Source organism: Chiroxiphia lanceolata, chromosome 3 (genome assembly GCF_009829145.1).
Source record: "Chiroxiphia lanceolata isolate bChiLan1 chromosome 3, bChiLan1.pri, whole genome shotgun sequence".
NCBI lineage: Eukaryota > Metazoa > Chordata > Aves > Passeriformes > Pipridae > Chiroxiphia > Chiroxiphia lanceolata.
In genome coordinates, this window is record NC_045639.1 from 23,963,101 (window position 1) to 23,985,641 (window position 22,541).

Here is a 22,541-nt window from a genome sequence, read left to right on the forward strand (position 1 = left end):
TGCTCAAACTCTACCAGAAGTTACTCTGACATCAGTCTTGTAGCAGTTGCTAAATGATCATTTCCAGCTCATACTAGAAGTTTTTTACTGTTTTAAGTGTAGTAACTTAATAGGCTTTTTACCTTTCTTACACATGGGAAACTTCCAGTGAAACCAGCGAGAGCTTTAACTTCAGAAAAAACAAAATGCCACCGCGGTGGCTGCTGTAATTTGAGGGTTGCTCTGTTGAGGGTTGCTCTGTGGATGCTGTTGCAAAAGCACCACTGTGCAGTGTACTGTTGCACAAGGTTACTGATTGTGGCAATATGAAAACACTTCCTGCTTGAAACATAAAGATGATCCTGGGATAATTAAGTGCTCTGGCATGAGGTGAATCGCGAGGATCCTGGTACAAGATCACAGGTGGTCCAGAGAATGAAGTGCTCTCTATACAGATGAGTGTTTGTGTGAAAAATTACAGTGTTCTTCCTGCTGCTGGCAGAAATAATTGTCTTAAGCACCTAGAAGAATGGAAAACACATTTTCTTTTTTCCGTCTGATCTATGATTTGGTAAGTGCCTTTTAAAATTCCTTCCTTACTAAAGATAATGTTTAAGGTGATGAAGTGTTCTTAATTTTTAATTGCATTTTTCATGATTGAAAGACAGTGAGGGTAATTAGTACTAAATGGCTTGGTTATTTTACTGATAAAACATGTAATCATCATAGAGCCCCATATGAGACCATGAGTTCTGTGCTGCTTAATTCTTGAAATTCGGTGTAATCTACTGTGAAAATGACATTTTCATTTTACAATATGTGTAACCACTTCAATGTTGTAAGCATAATATACCATAAGGTCCCTGCCAAGTACTGTCTAATACGTCTTTTGTAAACAACTTTTGTGGAAAAAAGAGGAGTAAACGTATGTTTTGCTTTTAGAAGAGTAGTTGTAAACCTGAAAGATCTTTAACTTGTTCCCTCTTTATTTTCTAGGATGATCAAGCAAGAAGGAGATGCTTTCAGTGCTTCTAAAAAATGTTGTATTATTATGTGTTAAACAATAAACGTTTGAAAATAAAAAACCTGTCAATTTAGTCTTTATGCTAATGGACACGTTAGGAAGTGCCGTATAATTGTTGCGTTAGAATAATCCCATGTAACACAGCCTTTTACTGTTTTTACTTGGTCTATATATGTCTATTAATGTATTTTTTATTTGTTTGAATTCCCAGTACTCATTCTGTCAGACCAGAATTTTCATCAGAGTTTTAATCAGCAGTAGTGCTAAATTAATGAAATACACAGAAAGTCATAATATTTAGCCAGTTATTTCTATGGTTGATTTAGCTTGGAAAAGGTGCCACATTTTCTCCGTGAGGGGACTGTTACTCTGGCAGTCATAAGTTTTTATTAATATATGTTAAGGGCAGCAGAAAACATGTCAAAGATTCAGGTTTGTAAATATCCCATTATTAGATATGAGCTAAACAAGGCATTATAGTTTAGCTGTAGAAAAGGTGGTACCTGTTTTAGTTCTCATGTTATTTGGTGGTAGTATGTTCCTTAGGTTTTGTACTGTGTCTTTTCATAAAATACCATGTGTTTTAAGAGTGTATGAGTAATCCTCATAAAGGGAAGTAGAGTGCAGCTAAGATTTTGTGATCAGCATAGCTTATTGCTTGAAATGCCTTGTTACAGTGGCAGCAAATACAATTAACATCTGAACATTGTGCTGATACAGAAACAGAAATCCTCAGATGATATAAAGTTTCAGCTTTGCATTGGATTCAGTGAAAGAAGTGTGTTTTTACTATAAACCTTATTTATATGAATACAGCACGTGCCTTTGTTAAATTAGTGTCATTGGTAGAACTTCCAAAAAGTGTTAACTTCTTTATTGTTTTTCCCCCTTAAGGGACCCACAGGCGCTGAATTATTTTCTACATGGACCTAGTAGTAAATCTGTAAGTAGCATTCCTGTGTATTAGATGTAGAAAGCTTCATTGAGTGTATTATTTCTAAAGTTATTTCTGTCTTTTACCAGAGCAATGAAGACTTGACTAATGCAGAATATTCTGTAGCCAACTCAAATTCAATTTTCGCCAACTCCAATGTAAGTGGTCAGAAGAGAAATTCTGTTTATTGAGATTGCATGCTTCTGTGTGGCTTTACTTGGCCTTCATAAAACTGAATGAAGTAGATGTGGGTTTTGACCCTTTTCCTATGAAAATTCTGAATGCTAACATAGAACTGCCCCCATCCCCCATACTGTTAGTATTTTAAGTATTTTGGTGGGGAATTAATTAAAAATACTGCACTGTTGGGACATGTTTTGTAAATATGTAAACCAGCTTGCTGAGCAGTGAAAATGCTCTCTGGTGTAGCTCCCTCCAGTAAACTTACCTTGCAACTTTAGTGATTGTAGATTTAGTAGTGCCCAAATATAGACCTTAAGAGTTAGTTGTGCATACATTTCCTGTGTATATTAGGATGGGTTTTTTTCTTATTTTAAGTAGAATCGAGCTGGCAATTTGTTGAAATTAATGATTATTTTTTTCCCTTTTTTTTTATTTTGGACTGAATAGCTAACTTGGGTTGTTTCCTTCCTGTAACTTCTGTGTTAGGGAAGTCACTTTAAATTCATTAGGTGTTGCAAGGAGTCTTCAGTGTTCTTTCTTGCCAGGAATGTATTGCAGCCCTGGACCAAGTGTCAGACAGTGAGGTTGTGGAATCCCAATCCTTGGTGATAAAGCCAAGGTTGATCTGCTCTAGTGTTGGCAGAGTCCTGCTTTGAGTAGAAGTTTGGAGTGGATGACTTAGGGAGATTCCTTCTGACCCACATTTCTTTGATTTCATTGCTGTGGCTTTAAAAAAAACCCAACTGAGTTCTTATTCCCACAGTTAAGTTATTTGAATACATAGAGTAGGATTTTCTTGGTAATTCCTCTTTCTGTTGTACTGTTGTCTTGACTCTTGTGTGTTTGTCCCATGTTCATAACAGATACATGGATATACTTGTAGGTGTGTAGGGACCTTAAATTATTGGTGTAAGTAAATTCTAAAAACTGTGTATCTGTGTGTGGAGAACTAGTGACTTTCCTGTAGGTACAGTATTGGAATGTGAAGTGTTTGCTCTGTTCTTCCCCTTTCAACATCATTATTAAATATTGTAAAAGAAGTATATGTTGAGTGACAGTTCTTTCTCCAGACGAGCTGGTTGAGATAATGGTCATGGAGTAGAATACCAATTGTAATAGGGTGTGCCCAATTTTCAGTTCACCAGGGTCTGTGGTTTCAGCTTGGTACCAGGCTTGCCATTAGCAGACAGCAACTCCCTGTAGGCATCATTGGCAGAGTGGGTTTTGAGGACTCATCCTAAGAAAAACAAGGTTTGGGGAGAAGAGGGTGACATATGTCGTGCATTTGTCATAGCCTAGACTTCCTATTTCTTTGTAGACATTCGTCTGATAAGTATGTGTGGGTGTGCAGAAGTCAGGTGTTTCTGGTGTGTTTTCAGAAAGTGAGAGGAAGTGGGAGATTTCGCATAAGGTGGATTTGTTGCATAGGGAGTAGCAATTGGAGGAAACAAAAATATTTGGTGAAAGCCAAGAGCTTTCTGGTATATGAAATTAGGGGAGTAGGTAATCTAGAAAGCAGGTAGTCAGAGGAGCAGGGATTCCTAATGTATGTTCCTAGGATGACACACTGCATTTTCATTCTCGGCAGTTGTTCCTCTCCTGCTCTGTCCTCATCCTTTTGTATCTTCGTAATGAATACCAATGCCATCTTCTCTTCCCTCCTTCCTGTGAGAGCCCTGTGCTGACCTAAGTGATGAACAACTTGATTACAAGTAGAGATTCTTACAAATTCCAAATAGAGAGTGCCTTGTGAAGGAACAAGTGTTATCTAAAATATAAATATAAACAGACTTCACAGTCCTTGCTTATCATATGGGATACCCAAAAAGTTAAGGGCTTCTGAATTTTTTTGTCATTATAGTTTTTGCAGATACTGAAAGTTCTGTCTTTGTATATATTCAGAATTGCTACCATGAAGTAGGATTGACTGTCTTGATGCCCGTCTCATGCCTTTCAGTGGCAGAGTTTACAAATTCAGTATCAAGGGTTCAGTGCCTCAGCGGGTAAGCATGCTCAGACAACACCTAACACAAGCAAGGTTCAGTTCCTCCTGCCTGAAGGACAAAAAAGCACTGTCCACTCTTCCCACACCCTTACACTACCCCCACCCCCATCCTCTCCTTCCCCAAGTTGAATGATCCCATACCAGCTCTGCTGATTCCTGGCTGGTTTCCTGTGGTGGTTGGCAGTGTCTGTTACAACCCTCCTGAAAGGGTTCCTTAGCCATTACCCTATTACCTGGGTTATACTGGGTGACTGCTTCCATTATCCTATTACAGTATAGTAGGACAGTGTAAGAGAGCAGAATATTCATGGAGACAGTGAGAATAAGACTCTTGTTGGTAAGTAGATTCATGAAGTTACTTGATTTCTTGCAATTTAGCCTGGTGTTCTGCATGGCTTTTCTGAATCTGGACAGCAGGTGATTCATTTACTAACTTTGAAGGGCTCTTGTTCCAGTTTATGCACATAAAATTGTTTTTGGACGTTAAATAGTTGTGGGTGCAGGAAATGAAACTTGGAACTCTCTATTCCAATGGGAGAGTTTCAAGCTACTAATCTTGATTGCATGTAATATTATTTATTATTGTTATTATTGGTAGTAGTAATACTTGTATTGTCAATACAGCTAACTGGAACTTTTTAAGTTACACGGTCATTAAAGATTTCAGATCGATCATTGTACCTGCAGACAAATTACAGATACAATAGGGAATTCTCCTGAAGAACATGACATTTAAGAGTCTTAGTAATTCCCTAGTGATTCCTTTTTTGCTTTGCCCAGTGATAGCTGGGTACAGTTGAGGATCTGAGCTTTAGGTGTTCATGAGATGCAGGCATCGAGACATTTAAGCACTAGTTTAGTTCCTCTGGTAGTTTAATAGTTGTAATCTGAAAATATTTTATTTAATCTTAATAACAATCCTTTAATATTTCAAAACATGACCTAAGTGTCAAAAAACACACAGGCTGTTTTAGAAACAGATTGGGGTAAAATTCTGAATAAATCTGCTTGGGGAACTGAAGTTAGGGTGGGGACGTTGTTGCATGTGATAATTATGGCTTGCAGCATCTTCACGCTGTTTACATGAGGTGAGAACAAGCGTCTATGACCTTCAAGGAGTGAAGGCTCAGAGTATGAACGTGACTGATAATTGCACATCCACGGTTTACATTTACCCTGACCTAAAAAGCCACTGGATGTTGGTTTTGAACAGCTGAGATATAATTATGCAATGTAGAAAGATGTACTCTGCCTAACTTGAAACTACTGCAAGTATTATTATGCGTTTAAATTGTCATTCCATCTGCAGAAACCTGGTACTCGTGTTGTCTAGAGTTTCTGGACAGAATTTTGTTTTAGGAAAATCTTAGACACAGTTGTGCTGGTTTAAAGGTAAACCAGCAGGAGAAATGAACCCAACTCAAAAGAGATTGTAAGTCAGAGTTACAATTTAATAAAAAATAATACAATAATACAATTATACGGACAAACAATTGGTTTTAACCCACAAAACCCAGATGTATAACCCAGCACTCTGGGACATGAACAGAATGGTGTTTGCTGGCTCCTGTGCTGAGCCCCACGTGGTCCCCCTGAGTCCAAAGTAAAAGGGGAGGAAAGCCTGTTGGTGAGAGTGCTGGTCGCAGTCTGGTCAAGAGTGGTGGCTGCAGTCTGGTTGAAGTTCTGATCCTCCTCTGGATCCGACGAGTGGTACCAGAAGTCCCAAGAACTCAAAACTATATACACTCAGGTTCGAGTGGGAATGCCCAGTACCTTCCCTAGGGCGGGGAATGATTGTGAGTCCCGAGATATTTTTGGAATCCTTGGTCTCCCATTAGCAGACATGACCCCTCAGGCTGGGTGTGGAGGTGCTAATGACTCCCCGGAGAGGAGTTATCACACCTGAATCATTGATGTGAGGATAGGAATATCTTCCTATCTCACAGGCTTTTTAACACCTGGCTTATACCCTGAGGGGTCAGGTGCGCTCTGGGCAGCTGCTGCGAATGGTCTGTTGTTAACAGTTCCTGGGAAATGTCATGGAGGGTGTAGAATACAGAGTTTGGTTTACACCCACACAGTGATGAACTGATTCTGACTGCTCTAACTAGGACAGCAGTTGACAAGAGTAAATAGGTTCTCATTTTCTTTAGCACAGTGTTTATGGATGTAGATTTGAAGGATTTTTTTCATTAAAGCCACTTAATATTTGTGGTAGTTTCAATGTTTATAGTTCTCAGTAATCTTTTTAGTAGCGTAAACCACAAAGTCTGTAGCATTACTTTTCTTACTGCTTTGTTTCTACAATTTTTCTTAAAGAATTAGAATAATTCCTTCTTAACTTTATGAAATGGTCACAAGTTTACACTAAGTGATTATAGAAATGCTGATAGGATTTTAGAGAGGGATGTAATTTTCTAGAAGTCAGTGAAAGAGAAGCTTTCTCCTTCCTTTTCCCTGCTACTACTGCTGCTACTGAAGCCTTGCCCGAAATTGAATTACAGCAGAGGTGTTTTCACTCCTCCTTTCTTTTATCCTTTTGTCTGTCCAGTGTTCAGATTGAGGAAGGGAAAGTGGTACTTAAAGAGCGTTTCAAATCCTCTTGTAACAGTGCAGCTGCAGAGCTAGATGGTGTGGAATTGGGAGATTTGAGATGGGAAATGAAAGTAGTGCTCCAGCAGTCTGTTTGAGGGCACGAGTGAGATGTCAGTGATATATGTGTTTGTGCTGGCCCGCTGTATGGGGTGAATGTCACCTTACATGTGCAATGTGAAGAGTGGAATTTTGTGTAGAAAATTTGCTTGCATGAAGAAAAATGAGAAAACAAGGTAGCTGTTGAAGTTTATGAAAATTATTTCTTGTTTTGCGTTTCAGAGCACTGATCCTAAGTCGTCTGTAAAAGGTGTAAGCGGTCAGCTTGGAGAGGGGCCTAGTGATGGACTGCAGCTGTCCAGTAGCCTTCAGTTTCTTGAAGATGAACTTGTATCGTCTCCTTTGCCTGATCTTACTGAGGATCAGCCTTTTGATATTCTTCAGAAGTCCTTGCAGGAGGCCAATATTACTGAACAGACTTTGGCAGAAGAGGCATATTTGGATGCCAGCGTAGGTTCTAGCCAACAGTTTGCACAAGCTCAGCTTCATCCTTCTTCATCAGCATCCTTTACTCAGGCTTCTAATGTTTCTAATTACTCAGGTCAGACGTTGCAACCTATAGGAGTTACTCAAGTGGTACAGCAACCTGTTGGAGCATCTTTTGCAAGCAATACAGTCGGTGTGCAACATGGCTTTATGCAACATGTCGGAATTAGTGTTCCCAGCCAGCATTTGTCTAATAGCAGCCAGATCAGTGGTTCTGGGCAGATACAGCTAATCGGTTCATTTAGTAATCAACCTTCCATGATGACCATTAATAACCTCGATGGATCTCAGATAATATTGAAAGGCAATGGTCAGCAAACACCTGCAAACATGAGTAGTGGGCTCTTGGTTCACAGACAAACTCCAAATGGGAACTCGCTGTTCAGTAACTCAAATTCAAGTCCAGTAGCACAACCCGTAACTGTTCCATTTAACAGCACAAATTTTCAGACTTCATTGCCTGTCCATAATATCATCATTCAAAGGGGTTTGGCACCAAACTCTAACAAAGTTCCTATTAATATCCAACCAAAGCCGATTCAGATGGGTCAGCAGACTGCTTACAATGTGAATAACTTGGGAATACAGCAACATCATGTACAGCAAGGGATTCCGTTTGCTTCTGCAAACTCACCTCAAAGTTCAGTAGTTGGTCCTCATATGTCTGTTAATATTGTTAATCAACAAAATACGAGAAAATCAGTTACACCTCAGACAGTTAGCAATGCTGGAGGTAGTATTGTTATCCATTCTCCTATGGGACAGCCTCACGCATCTCAAAACCAGTTTCTCATACCTACAAGTTTGTCTGTTAATTCTAATTCAGTTCATCATGTCCAGGCCATAAATGGACAGCTTCTTCAGACTCAGCCTTCCCAGCTGGTCCCTGGCCAAGTGTCTGCTGAGCATGTAATGCTCAACAGGAACTCTACAAACATGCTAAGAGCCAACCAGTCGTATTCAGGACAGATGCTGAATAATCAGAACACAGCTGTTCAGCTTGTTTCTGGCCAGACATTCACAGCTCCTGGAAACCAAGTTATAGTAAACCATGGAACTTCACAAATTGTTGGTGGGCAGGTGCCAATGCAGCAGGCGTCACCAACGGTGTTGCATTTGTCACCCAGTCAAGCTAATGTTTCTCAAGGTAGATCGAGTTTCACTGCCATGTCACCCGGGCAGTCCACAGTCTCAAATATGTCAGCTTCTAACAGATTTGCTGTTGCAAGTTCTTCTGGTTCAGTACATCCTAGCTTGGGACCATCAGTTCAGTCTGTCGCATCAGGAGGAAACTTTACAGGAGATCAGCTCGTACAGAACAGAACTCAAGCTTCTGTCAGTGCATCGCATCGTCTTCCAGCGTCCTCTTCCAAGTCCGTCAGCACCTTCAGTCACACATCTGGTGGAGTAACACAACAGCAGTTTGCATTTGGTCAGGTATGAAAGCTGTTTGAGAGTGTAACCAAAGAAATGCTTCTAAGCTGTGTTAAAAGCTGGTTAGCAAAGTTTTAATGTTGCTGCTAATACAGAGAACATTAATTTTGCTGGTTTGTATTGTTCCAGATATTGTGGAACTGCTGAAAACTACTGTAACCCAGAGACATCCTTTCACTTGGTATTTTCTAAATCTGTCACTGAGTGAATGACTCTGTCAGTTTGATTAATTCAGAAGACTTGGTGATTTGTAGTAATATTTTCAGAAGTGCTTAGCATTGATCTGTTTCTGCTCCTGTTTAAAGGAATGGGCACTGTAAGTTTATACAACTGTGAGCTCTCCTGAAAACCTTACCGTAGGCTACATGTAAAGGCTCGGGTATATTCTTAGCACTTAAAAGTCATTTGACCTCACTAAAATCTATGTGTTTTTCAAGATTTGACCTCTTCAAGTTAGAGATGAAAAGGTGTCTTGGTTTCTTTTTTTTTCTTGTTGTTATTTGCTCTATTGGCATTTTGCCCACTGTGTCGTGTATCTGGAGCAGGTAGAAGCTTTTAAATTTGAAGCAAAAACAAGAAGTGTTTCTGAGAATCCTGGAAAAAAAAATCTTTTAAAGCAGTTTGTAAAAGCATAACATTAAAAAAAATTTGCTTTAAGAAGTCTATTTAGTAATAATTAAAAAAAAAATCTGAATTTACTTTTAGGGTGAGAAGTGGTCTGTTTTTTCCCAGTAGACACAGCTGCGATATATATTCAACTCAAATTTCGTGTGTTTTCATAAGAGAGCTTTCAAACTGTCCAGAGTTTAAAAACAAAAAAAGGAAAAGATTCTAAAGTCAACTGCCAGTATTTAACTCAGGGACTTCTCACACGATTAGCAATGAGTTATTCCACCTCTGTTCTGTTCTTTTGATTTTGTTTGTTTGTTCTTGGTCTTTTTAAAATACTGATAACTGTCTGAGAATTCATTTGCACTAATTATTTTACTTCTTTTTCTTTTTCCAAAGGTCTAATAGTTCTTTTTTTAAACAAACTCAAAATTTGCAATGAAATAATGTCTTAGAAAATAATGTGTATTTAAGAAATAAGGACAAACATGTTGTAGAACCACATTTGTAGTCTTTGCCAAAACTGCTAGTGCAGGTTGTTACATTTTGTATTTTGAGTAATTTGAGGCCTCTCTGACTTTCTCTTCATGTGTCTACATCTTCCTGTTTGTAGGTTACGTGCTGGGTCAGTGAGTTTCAGCAGTTATAAAACCATAATATTTCTTATTGTTAAAAAGTTCACTGTGCTGAAATTTCAGAGCTGAAAATGGGAACTACGGAGAACAAATGCCACTGTTTGCCAGAATCTTTTTAGTTTGTTTGCACTTCCATTTTAAACATTCTACTGTATGATAAACCATTTATCATTTTAGTTGCTGAACAGTGGATGGTTTGTTCCACTGTGTGTTTTTTTTGTTGTGAAAACAACTTTGTCATCTTGTGGTTTTGGGACTCTTGTAGTGGCAAATCAGAGGTCTTGTAGAATGTAACTGGTATATATTTGTACTGTTAGTGTAATTTCTATTCCTCTTTGATTTACTTGATAAAATTCTTGATCTTGGAGAAATTGAGACGTCTGAAATTTCACCACTGATGAGTTTGAGGTTAAAAAAGTATACACAGAGATGAATTTTAAATACCTTTTCCTTCTGTTTCTTAAAGCTTCCAGTAAATATTTCACTATGATTTTTTAAATATTTTTTAATTTATTTTATGTATGTGACACAGAAAAAGGCTGTGAACCAGACATCACCAGTTTCTACATCGAAGACACAGGATAATTTGAGACAGCCTCAGCTAACAAGTCTTCTGAGCAACACACTATCAGGTCAACTAAGGTCTTTTTAACATAATTTTCTTAATTTTCTCCAGCAAGAGAGTGTGTCAAACTTACACTGATGGATCATGCTGATAGGGTCCTAAAGGTTGTTGGAATTTAATTTTTAGAAGAATGCAAGCTATTTTTTTCAGTATTGAATGTGTCCTTTGATTTTTTTCCCAACCATGGTACTTCATTTCCTAGAGTGAAAAGTTGAATCTCCACAATTAGCAATTATTTCTCCCCTCTATAAAATCCAAAATTGTACCTTCTTTCATTTTTTTTTTCAGCTTAGGAAAGTAGAAATAAGTAATTTTCAAAATACAGACATCTGCTAAAATTCTCTGAAACTTCTAGATTCTCTGTTGTGATGGCTGCTTCAGGTATGGAGGGAAGAAAAATAGTGATTACAACCTTTTGTGCGGGCTGTCATCACTCACTTTGGTTTTTAACGTGCCACTTCCAGTTAGAATAGTTAATGCATTGTCCATGGCAAAATACTGGGCTTTTCAAGCAGCACCATGCTACTGAAAGAACAATACCAGTATATTCAAGTCAAATAGAAAAATTCAGTAACCTTCCTGTTCTCTTTGTACATATATAACTCTTTTGAATAAGGTCCTATACTCTACCTTGCTTTTTTTTCTTTTGCTTGTGTACTGTAATGTGTAACCTGCCCAACAGTTCTTTACAATTACCATGGTATGTTGGGTGTTTTTTTTTGGGAAAAAACCCAAGAAATTCTTACTTGTTTGGGGTGTAACGTAGCATGACTGACAAGATACTGTTTGAGTTATGGAGAAAGGCAGTTGGAGGAAGTCTGCCTACCTAAAAAATATAGGGGGGAAAAAATATGCTTACTGTTTAAATACTTTCATGAGCTCTAGAAAAATTTGGTTTATATGCTTGAGGGTGGGTTAGTATTGAAAATATTAATAAAATTTATTGTATAATTTTCAGTAAATTGTTGGGACACTAAACTTAGGATACTTGAATTTCTTCTTACTTTGCAGTACTATGGTAGGGGGTGATTTATGTCTGAGGATTTTTGTAGTTTGCAGCACAAAATATCAGTCCTGTTTCATTTGTGTGAGCTGGTTCCTCCACAGGGTAGTTGCACTAATTCTTTTAGGCATGTAAGACATATCCTTCCTAAAAACTCAAATAAAATTATCAGGATAGGTACATGAAATTATTCTCTTCTTGCTTAGTGTGACAGAGTCTTTTTAACATTTTATTATAGGACAGGACTCTGGAGGAAAAATCGTACCACAATCTCTAGGAACAGCACAGCCACAAGAAAAAGTGATAGGATCAACATCAGTTCAACAGAGTATACAGGTAGAGAATACTTTTATTTATGTGTTTCCCTGTCTGTCATGATCTCAGTTGGGATAGAGTTAATTTTCTTCTTAGTAGTGGGTATAGTGCTGTGTTTTGGATTTAGGATGAGAATAATGTTGATAACACACCGATGTTTTAGTGGTTGAGCAGTGCTTACTCAATAAGTCAAGGAATTTTCAGTGTCCCCTGCGGTACCAGTGAGGAGGTGCACAAGAAGCTGGGAGGGTACAGAGGCAGGACAACTGACCCAAACTGGCCAAAGGGATATTCCATGCTGTAGAACATCATGTTCAATATAAAAATGGGGGAATTGGCTGTGAGCCGCCAGTCACTGCTTGGGGGCAGGATGGACATCAGTGAGAGAGTGCTGAGCAATTGTATTGTGCATCACTTGTTTCTCCTCTCTTTCTCTTTTTCAGTACAATTTTATAGCAATTATTATTTTACTTTGTTTCCATTATTAAACTATTCTTCTCAACCCACAAGGTTTACTTTTTTCTGACTCTTCTCCCCACTGGGGTGGGGGGAGGGAGCAAGCAAACAAGCTGGGAATCCTTGCAAGGGTTTTTTTGGAGTATATGAATATCATCTTCTGAGAAATGCAGAGACAGTTTGTGAGAGCAAATTTATTTGGAAAAGTTTTTAGTTGTACCTTTCCTCCTTTTCATCTGCTAAATTTGGTAATCTCTTTCCTAGTGAAGCATATATATGCACTACAGTGATATTTGCCTACAAACAGCATTTCAGACCTTCGATTTATGTGACTTCCCTATTTTGTTGATACAGTATCCTATTAGGAGAGGAGATAGCTGAAAGTGTTTATACTTATGTGCTGGTTACAGATAGTGTTGGTGATAAATGACAGAAACAAATACTGATAGGCTTTGCAAAGGAGGGGATATGTTGTAATTTGTCTTTTATTTTGAACTTAGGTGGATGGTCATTTAGTAGGACAGAAAAGGCCTGCTGCTAAACAGTTAACTAAAGGAGCTTTGTAAGTCATTCTTCCTTTGTAATTTTATTGCAGAAACCTAAATTTTTTAGTTTTTGTCAATGTAAAAACTTCTGTACAGTACTTGTTAATTATATATCATTAATTTTTGTTGTAGTATTCTACAACAATTACAGAAGGATCAGGTACATGCTGTGACACCGGATAAAAGTCGGTTCAGATCATTAAATGATGCAGTTCAAAGACTCCTTTCATACCACGTGTGCCAGGGATCACTGCCAACAGAGGAGGACTTAAGAAAAGGTAATTTTCTTTTTAAAAATTGGCAGTAAGTTTGTAATCAGTGTATTGAGAGGATTCTTAATGTAAGTCAGACCAATAAGAAAAGGAATATTTTAAAATTTGTGCAGGTTACTGAAGAACAGTGTTTGAAAGTATACTTTGTCTTTCTAGTGGACAATGAATTTGAATCCGTAGCCACACAGCTTCTGAAGAGGACACAGGCTATGCTGAACAAATACAGATGTTTACTGATAGAAGATGCAATGGTAAGGTGTATAACCCAGGTACACTTCATGTTTATTGGATGTAATTCAGTTTGTTAAAAAAATATACACCTACAGGAAGGTGAGAACTGATATTACAATTTGTTCTGTTGATACTGTTTATCACCTTATGAAGATGATAAATATATTGTAAAGGTTTTGGAGGTGCATGTATAGCCAGTGTACTTATTATTGCACCAGCAAGCTCAGTGGAGCCAGCCTGCATTTTTTGGTGTCTACACACATCTTAAAGTCAGTGAAATGAGTTGAGTTTGTATTTCAGATACTGCCTAAGCAGGGGTGCTGTTAACTAAGTTCCATAGGCATTGAAGGCACGTGAGCTTCTGCTCTCTGCTTCTGCTTTGCTCTTCCACTGAACAGACAGTGATAGTCAAGAAGGTGATTTCTGTGCATTTTTGTTGCTGTTAGAGTGTGAAATAATGTTGAAAATGTCTATTTAGAGGCCTCCAGGCATGTTATAATTGGAGCCAAATCATATCCCAATTTAGGAAAACATTGTTTGTCCTTAGAAGCTAGATGGAATCTCCTATTTTCATCAGAAATGCTTCTGATTCAAGTGCTTTCACAATCCCAGATATGAGGTAAAATAAAATGCACAAAGTTACTTTAAGAATGTATTTTACAAGGACCAGGAAATGGCATTGTGGCCTCAGATATGCTAGTTTTCGAGCCTGGAAAAGTATTGAGTTTGAATATAATAGACATATCACTCTGCTTTAGAGTCAGGAATACAGACTATAAGTGTTAGAATAAGTACGGTTTTGGAATCTATCAGTTCCTTAAAAAAGATCCTAACCATCAAATATTTGCAGGTGCAAAGAGGGGAAGGAGTTTGAAATTTGTTCTTTTAGCATCTGGTATGTTGCATGGCAAATACTGTTCAGTAATTTTGAAGGAGTTATTTCACTTACCATTCAGGTTTGAAACTAGTTGCCTGTGTTGTGACTTAGTGCAGCGAGCTTTCTTCCATGACAGATGGATCCAGCTGGCTTGAAGGCACTGTCAGCAAAATGAAACCCAACACCAACTAGTTATAAGGATGGAAGAGAAGTGTAGGGAAGATGATAGGGTGGTCCCATTGCAAGATTTTTGCTGGTTGTCTCTCTAAAAGAGAAAGATACTGTATGATGTAAAAAAAATTGTGGTATGCAGTAATAAAGGTACTCAGTCCTGAAAAAGTACAGTTTTTATGATTGAAATAGTAATTCCCTGGTTTAAAATCTTTACCAAATAAAATTTGCCGTAAAATGTGAGTAATACTTTATGATTAAGTTTCAGTAGTGGTTGAGTCAGAGTCAAGATTGTTGAATTGTTGAATAAATATCTAATGAAAGGAATTTCTTTTTCTCTGAAGAGTTTTGATTTGGTACCAACATATGAGTCACTACAGAGATGTATTTTTTTTTTTCCTTTTCCTGCAGCGGATAAATCCCTCTGCAGAAATGGTTATGATTGATAGGATGTTTAACCAGGAGGAAAGGGCATCTCTGACCCGGGATAAGCGTCTTGCACTTGTGGATCCTGGTAAGTAATGCTTAACTTCTAAATTAAGTGTGGAGTGTTTAAAAATAGTTGTGGCCACAGTGGGGCACTGATTGCTGTGGATTGCAGTAATCAAAATACTGAATAAGCAGTTGCAAGATAACTTTTTCATGACTCCAAAATCCAACAATTTAGAGACAGTGTAAGGTTGAAGCAGTTATTTTTGGAAAAAAAATATATTTGACCTGTTTGGCAGAAATATTTTTGAGTTTCTTTTGAAAATAGTCATGACTTCTGCATGATGTCAGTTCTAGGAGGGAAGAGTCTGTGAGTTTCTTGCTACCAGAAAGAACACCACTCTATGAAGCATGGATGCTCTTGTTCATCTTAATGAAGTGTTGCTTTTGGGGTATCATGGCCACTTAAATGGCAGCAATTTTTAACCAGAATGTTGTCGAACGTAGCACCTAGAAACACATTATTTGTGTAAGATAACAGCTACTATTTGTTTAAAAGTTCTGCATATTTTAAAAGATATTCACAGGATGTATTGTAGAAAGTATTAGTCTTCCAGAGACCATATTTGCATATTGAGAATGCTGGAAGAGCCCTTAATCTGGTTTTAAAGTGCACATACGTGCCTAGTATGCTGATTAATTTAGTGATTAATTTAGTGATAATCTCTTGCACTGTATGTAGCAGAACACTTAAGTATATGAACATCTCCTGAAGACCCAAGTCTGTAGGCTGTGGATGTTATTTGAATTTTAATACTCAGAAGCTATATTGGAAGTCAGTTATTTTTATGTTTAGGCAGTTTTAGCAAATTTTAGTAAAATTTTGCCACTTAATTTTCAGATGGTTATCAGGCTGATTTTTGTTGTTCTGCCAAACAACTTGAGAAAACAGCTGAAGAAGCACAGACCAGCAAAAGTGACCATCAGTCTAGCAAAACATTACCTTCTCGAAGTCAGAGTACCAAAACCCAAGCGAGAGACCGACCAAAATCCAGCTCAGCAGAGTCCACAAATCACAGTAAACTTCCTCTAGTGCCTAACAACATTCTGACCCCACAAGAAGGAAAAGCTTCTACTAAAAAATCGGAGAGCCTCACTAAAGCTTTAAAGTTTGAAAAAGCTAATTGTTCTTCTGAGAGCCAATACGTGGCCCTCTCTGAAGAAAGGATGACTGGGAAAGATCTTGCCAAGTCCACTGAGAATTCTTCGAGTTCTGAAGACTTGTCAAAAGCTGTGTCAAGAGGCAGTCATGGGACACAGAATAAGATATCAAGGAACACAATTCAGTCTTTCTCAAAGGTAACGTGTAATAATTCTCTTCAAGACAAAACTCTGAGGAGCTCTCCAAAGAATGAGGTTTTGCATCCTGATAACAGGAAAGGCTCTGGTGAAACCCAGCAAGACTTACTGCTCAGTAAGAGTTTAGAAACTACATTTAAAAACATCTTGGAACTTAAAAAAGCTGGGAGACAGCCACAAAACGAGGCGGCAAGTAGCGGCTCCGTTGAATTAGAATTTCCCAATTTTTCACCTATTGCTTCACAAGAGAACTGCCTGGAAAAATTTATTCCAGACCACAGTGAAAGTGTTGTAGAAACTGACTCTATTTTAGAAGCAGCTGTAAATAGTATCTTAGAGTGTTAATAGTTACAGTACCATGGACAAGTTATGTTTCTCTTAGCAGAAGCAAATGTGAATGACACCACAAGTACAGCCTGACATGCATTTAAGGTTAACCTTTCTAAACTAGATTCTGTTCTGTGTTTGAGAGCAATACTCATTGTGGTTACAGTGAGATATCCAAGTAAAGTTAATCCTTGTTAGAATGCAGTCTGTTAGGGCCTTACTGTTTCGAGTATTATTATGGTAGCGCTTTTAATTGAGCAGTGCTGCAACATAACAAGGTTGCAGGTTGTTAGGCCCTATATAATACGGTAATATACTGACAATCACAGTCATTTGAAAGGATATATTTATTAAGAAAATGTTTTTAAAGAGTGATGGAAGCAACAATTCTCCCCTACCCTCTCTTCCACAAATCATCAGATTTTTAGTTTTTCTGGAAAACCCACTGTACCTCTATTCAGAAGTGATTATTTGCTTTGTTGATGAATCTGCATTCTAGGATTCTTGAGTTGGAAGGAAATCATCAGTGTGTTTACAAGGCTTCATAATTTAAACTTTTAAGTGCTTTTCTATTGCTTTCTGAGCAGAAACTAGTACTTGATGATATATTTGTAGTGGGTAACTTTAGTCTGTGGGATGATATTATATGATCTTAGTCACAGTGGCATGATATGAAGTAATAAATGCTTGACTAAGGAAGGTAGAATGGAAGCCAGTAAATGGCAAAGTGTACAGGATGAGGCCATGAGAGAGCCATGAATTTATATATATAATACATATATATGTTAACTCTTGAGGAAAAGATTTTGCATTTTATAATTGGATGTAGTCAGCCTTGAGTCTTTCTGAAGTGGTATAAATGTTTTTTTTTTCTTTTTTTTTTTTTTTATTTGTTGTTTGTTTTTTTTAGACCAAGTGTCAAAAGCACTTTTATTTGAAAACTGTATTTGTAGCTTATATTTTAAGAGGACGTTAGCCTTACTCTGATTAAATTTAAAGGCCAGTGTTTATTTTTGATTTTTTTGCTGTTTTGCTGTCAGAGAATGTTAAATCATCCACCGTAGCAGTCATAATTATCAAGATATGTACAGACCAAAGTTGATCAGCAATCCCATTGTTTAAACATATCAAAAAATGTGTAATTATTAATTCATATTGTAGAGCCAAGTGAAACCATTGCATGGTTTGTATCTGGCTTGCTGTCATGTTATTAAGATAGAATCTTATTATTTTATTTATTTATTTTAATCTATGACTTTTTTTTTGTTGTTTTTTCTTTTTGCTGCCCATGCTGCTTTGTCCTAGTTTACTTTGGTCATGAGTGCTTTTATGCACAGAAGCGCGCTGACGTTCGTCACGTGCGTGCAGTACATATGTCTGCTCAGGAGGATATAGCTTTTGTGGTTTTTAAGATATGCTCGTGTTCTTCCCCAGAACTTCTCCACAGTTTCTTAGAAAAATTACCAACCATTTTTCAGACTTGCTGATTATGATTTTCATGGGATAGAGGCTCGTTCTGACAAGCTGTGGTTGTCAGTCAGATTGCCAGGAGAGAAAACAAAAGGCTTTGCTATCGTGTAGTTCAGTCCATCGGAATAGCACAGAAGAAAGCAGAATTAGATCCTTGTGATAGTAGAAGATTACAGTGCAACTCAGTATTGAACTACAGTCCACTGTCTGACCACTAAAGGAAACCAAATCTAGAAAGCAATGTGAGAAAGATGAACTTCCTTAAAATTCATTTCCCCTTCAACATGAATGGAAATACTGGTTTTTGTATGTTACTAATTGCCATTTAAAAAAATTGTGCCAATTATAAAGTACCTGTTTGTAAAAACCCGACATTCCCAAGTGTTGTATAACATATTCAATATAATAAGAAGTATTGCCAGTTTTAAATTTTTAGTTGGGTGTCCATAGAATAGACTCTCAAGCAGTTAGTTGTTTTCTTATTGGCAAAACTGACAATATAGTCTTCACCTATTGCCTTTTTAGATTAAATAATATGCTCATGGCTGTGTATCCTGATGCATATTTTATTTTATCATTTTGGAAATTTAACCATTCTAAACTATCTTGGAAGGAGAGCAGTAAGTTTCACAGCTGTATGTTAACCAGTTAATTTTTCTTTTATAGAGAAGAAAAAAAAGTGAAGTTGCACATTCATTAATCCCCTTGCTTTTTGTACCACCTCAAAATGGATGGGGGATTTCCAGCCTCTCTACAGCAAATACATAATTGATGTGTCAGGCTATGTGTCTTCTACTGGATCTCATTTGGGGAGGGGGGGTAATGGTATATAAAAAATGGCAAATTACAAAAAGTAATCGTGATTGATTTGGTCAGACACATTTCTCTGAACTGCTTGTGAGAGGAACCCATTGAACAATCCTAGCAAGATTGATCTTAGTTTGTTAATGTCCTGTTGTTCACTCCTTTGAATTCAGTTCTAAAGGAATTCTGGTACGTGATGAAGCAGTAAATGAAAGAATTGTATTTTTGTGGTGCTTAAAAAAAAGTTTATTAATCATATGGGCTCAAGTCCAGCAAAGTATTGTGAATGTGCATGACTTTAAACATGTTTTCATTATTTTGCTGGATCAGCATTGTGATTTCAATGTTATTTAATACTGCCTAATAGTAAAACAAATTTTAAACTGGCAATTAAGAAAACTATGTTCATTTTGAAGATTTTAGTATAATTTATCTGTTAGAGTAGGGAGGCCTTACAGACTGACTTCACTTAAAGAGGATGTGTCACTTATTGTCAGTGTGGTATGGACTTTATTTGCTTAAATACCTTCATTTGTAAAGTATGTCTCACTTGAAATTGCTTTGTATACATTTTGTAAAAATATTTATAAAATGTTTTGTAAAAAAAAAAGGTATAACAAATTGCAGTTTATTTTGTTATGTTGGATAAATACTGTTAAAAGACACAAGTCAGTAAATATATTGTTAATCCATGGATAGGAAATGTTTAGTTGGAGATTACAAATTGAAACAACCATTGCAATACAGCCAAAGATTTGGGAAAAAATGTCTATCTGTGATTGTCTTGATTTAAACAAGTTGAGTATTTACATTTGCAAAAGAGAATTGTTCTCAGTTTTAAGTAACATGATTGCAAAATATTCTTATTCCTCTGCTTTTTATATTGCAAATTATAAAATACTCAATAGGCCAACTTTCCATACTCCTTATGCTTCTTTCTGAACATACACTATTAGGATTTGTTTCTTGTAGCATTATCACTACATACAGTAATGTTAATCTTCAAATTACAAGAGAGCCAATGGTCCTGCCTTGTTAGAACTCTTGCCCTGGTGAGGTTGTTGAGACATCCTCTCCTTCTCCACTGTTTTTTCACAAGGCAGACACATCATTTTCCTGATACCTCAGGGAGACAGAAGAAAAGAGTGGGCTTTTGTTAGTCAGCCACTGCACCGGTGCTACAGGATTTAGAGTTGAGTACCTTGTATTTTGTTATAGGTACTTGTGTTGCAATATTTCCAGTTCCTTCCTTTTGGCCGTGAGAAGATACTGCAATTGCAGGTGATACAATGAATCTTCCTACTATTTTTTTGGAGGGGTGATAAACCTTTTTGTACTGTGATTGAAGTTTTCAGAAATCATGCTGAGATTCTCATGTAGTAAAGCTCTTATGCCTGGAACTTCAGCACTTTATTTTTGGATGCTATGGAAACAGAACATTGGTGAAGTGCACTGCCTCTCAACTTGGAGTAGGGCCTGCAGTGTTGAAAGGTAGAAGTCTTCATGGTTAGTATTTGTTGTTTTGCCAATGAGACAAAATAAACGTGCCTTTTGAATACTTTCCACATTGATTCGGACGGTAACAAAATTAATAAAATCACTTATATATTATTTTAATCTCTTATTTGGGTTAGGATGGCTAAGCATCTTTTTTTTTTTCTTTTTGTCATATCCCTGTAGAATTACCAGGCAAATTTTTTGTGTTGGTGAACATTTTATGTACAGTTTACTGTGCAGCTGTCTTCACTTTAGAACATTTTTTTTTGTTACAGGAACATGGTGTATTTTTTTAATTGCCTTTCAGTAGCATTTTTATGGTAGGATTTGTTGTGTTTATTCCAGCTTTCGTGGCAGAATTTCTGAAGATTTGGGTACGTGTGTTAATGTGCAGCTTATTTGAGAAAGTCAGAACACGTTTCATTTTGAGGATCTGAACAAAGAAAAAAAATTTCCAGAATAAGCTTGGCAAATAAGTAATTTTAAACCTTAGAGAAATCCCTTTCGTCTTCAGGGAGTGTTGAACCATTTGAATTTTTCCTTTAAAATTATACACTCTTTTTCTTGGCATTTTCACAACAATGCATTTGTTAGACAGCTTCAAGAAATGCAAGAAGTCTTCATGACAACCTGGGGGGGAGTCAGCTGTGACTTTGGTTAAAGAAAATCATTGCCAAAAATAAGTTCCAGTGAAGACCTGATCAGCAGGGGAGCTGCTGCACAGATGCAATGCACTGTGTGTATTTTGTCTGTGTGTGATACTGGTCTTGCAACTGGTCACTGTATAGGAAATGGAAAAAAATGTATAAATAATAACGAGTTGCAATAGGTAAACACCAAGCAAGCTTGAGGGAGCTTCCTGTACGAGGGAAGAAAACCATCAAAGGACACAAAGTATTCAGTTAAACCAGTATTTTTGTTGTTAAAGCAAAAACCTCTTAAGTTGCCCTGTTGTGTGCTGAGCATAAACCCCTGTTTTATTTTTTTCTGGACTTTATATCATATTAGTTTGTGGGAAAAATGTTTTAGAAATGGAGGAACAGGCTGAATCAGAATTTAAAGCTCTTTTGTGTTATTTATGTATAGCTGGGGGTTGGCCTCTTCTCCCAGGTAACTAGTGACAGTAGAAGAGGATGTGGCCTCAAGCTGCACCAGGGAAGGTTCAAGCTGGACAGTAGGAGGAAGTTCTTCACAGAAAGGGTTGTTAAACACTGGAGCAGACTGTCCAGGAAGTGGAGTCACTGTCAGTGGCAATGTGTTGTGGTTCATCTCACTGTGTGATATTGCTGGGTGTATCTGAGGCTGACAGATGGCCCACAGGATGAAAATGGATGTGGTTAATATTAGTGAGGTTGGACAATTGAATTTCACCTTACTTGCATGGGAAAATTGATCAGGGATTTTGAAGGCCCCTGTTAACAAGGGCAAATAGCAGACTATAGTCTGCTGTGTCTGTGGAAGGCTGGATGTCGAGTGCTCAGGAACAGGGACTTGGAAAGCTTTGTGTATGGAGAAGGAAATTCAGATGAGGCTGAGGGAGATGAGGCTCCAGAGTTTGGAAGAGATGAGCGGGAAGGTGGGTAGGTGTGTGTTTGGGATGGATTTTGCGGGGACCTTTGAGATTTAAATGACTAAAACTTGATTTTAAAAACATAGGATGTATTGTACACACAGGGAGTTGTATACTAGTATATCCATTTATGTAGTAGATGACATGATTAACATACTTAAAAATATTAAACATACTGCCTTTTTTTCCCCCTTGCACCTCTGTGAAAATACTTGGATGTCACTGGGTGAAGAATGAATTTAGTGAATATTATGTTCAGATGGGGATTTGTATGTCTTAATAGTTGCAAGGATGGGCTCAGCACACAGTTTGAAAGCTGTTTGTGAAAGAACACACCAAATATGCAAGGTCTGATTTTAAATTGAGCAAGAACATTACTAAAAACTGTGAGTCAATTCCAAAATATTGTGGAACTGGGGAGGTGTTTTCATGATACTGAATGAACATCACTGACAACATAGTCTTTGGGAGGTTTGGAGTCTATTTGCTACTACACTGTTTTTTTCTGAGGTTAAATTTTCCCTGTTGATTAGACTATATTTTGAGTTTTTAATGAAAACATGTACAACTTTATGACACCTCTAGTAATTAGTATTCCCTTTATGAAAATGGATTATGTTACTCTCATCTATTAAGGAGAGCAATTTTA

At 37.3% G+C, this 22,541-nt stretch overlaps 1 protein-coding gene across 4 annotated transcripts in view; it reads left to right on the top strand.

Annotated features, from left to right (window-relative positions):
• BICRAL (BRD4 interacting chromatin remodeling complex associated protein like) overlaps window positions 1-19,591 on the top strand; it is a 45,570-nt gene extending 25,979 nt beyond the window's left edge. For all 4 annotated transcript variants that reach the window (XM_032681417.1, XM_032681416.1, XM_032681415.1 and 1 more), the window contains exons 3-12: window positions 1,898-1,946; window positions 2,027-2,095; window positions 7,000-8,700; window positions 10,474-10,573; window positions 11,808-11,905; window positions 12,841-12,902; window positions 13,018-13,163; window positions 13,314-13,408; window positions 14,848-14,950; window positions 15,767-19,591. In XM_032681417.1, coding sequence (XP_032537308.1) covers window positions 1,898-1,946; window positions 2,027-2,095; window positions 7,000-8,700; window positions 10,474-10,573; window positions 11,808-11,905; window positions 12,841-12,902; window positions 13,018-13,163; window positions 13,314-13,408; window positions 14,848-14,950; window positions 15,767-16,569 — 3,226 coding nt within the window. In that variant the 3' untranslated portion in view covers window positions 16,570-19,591. The remainder of the gene's footprint in view (window positions 1-1,897; window positions 1,947-2,026; window positions 2,096-6,999; window positions 8,701-10,473; window positions 10,574-11,807; window positions 11,906-12,840; window positions 12,903-13,017; window positions 13,164-13,313; window positions 13,409-14,847; window positions 14,951-15,766) is intronic.
• Window positions 19,592-22,541: the final 2,950 nt, after the last annotated feature.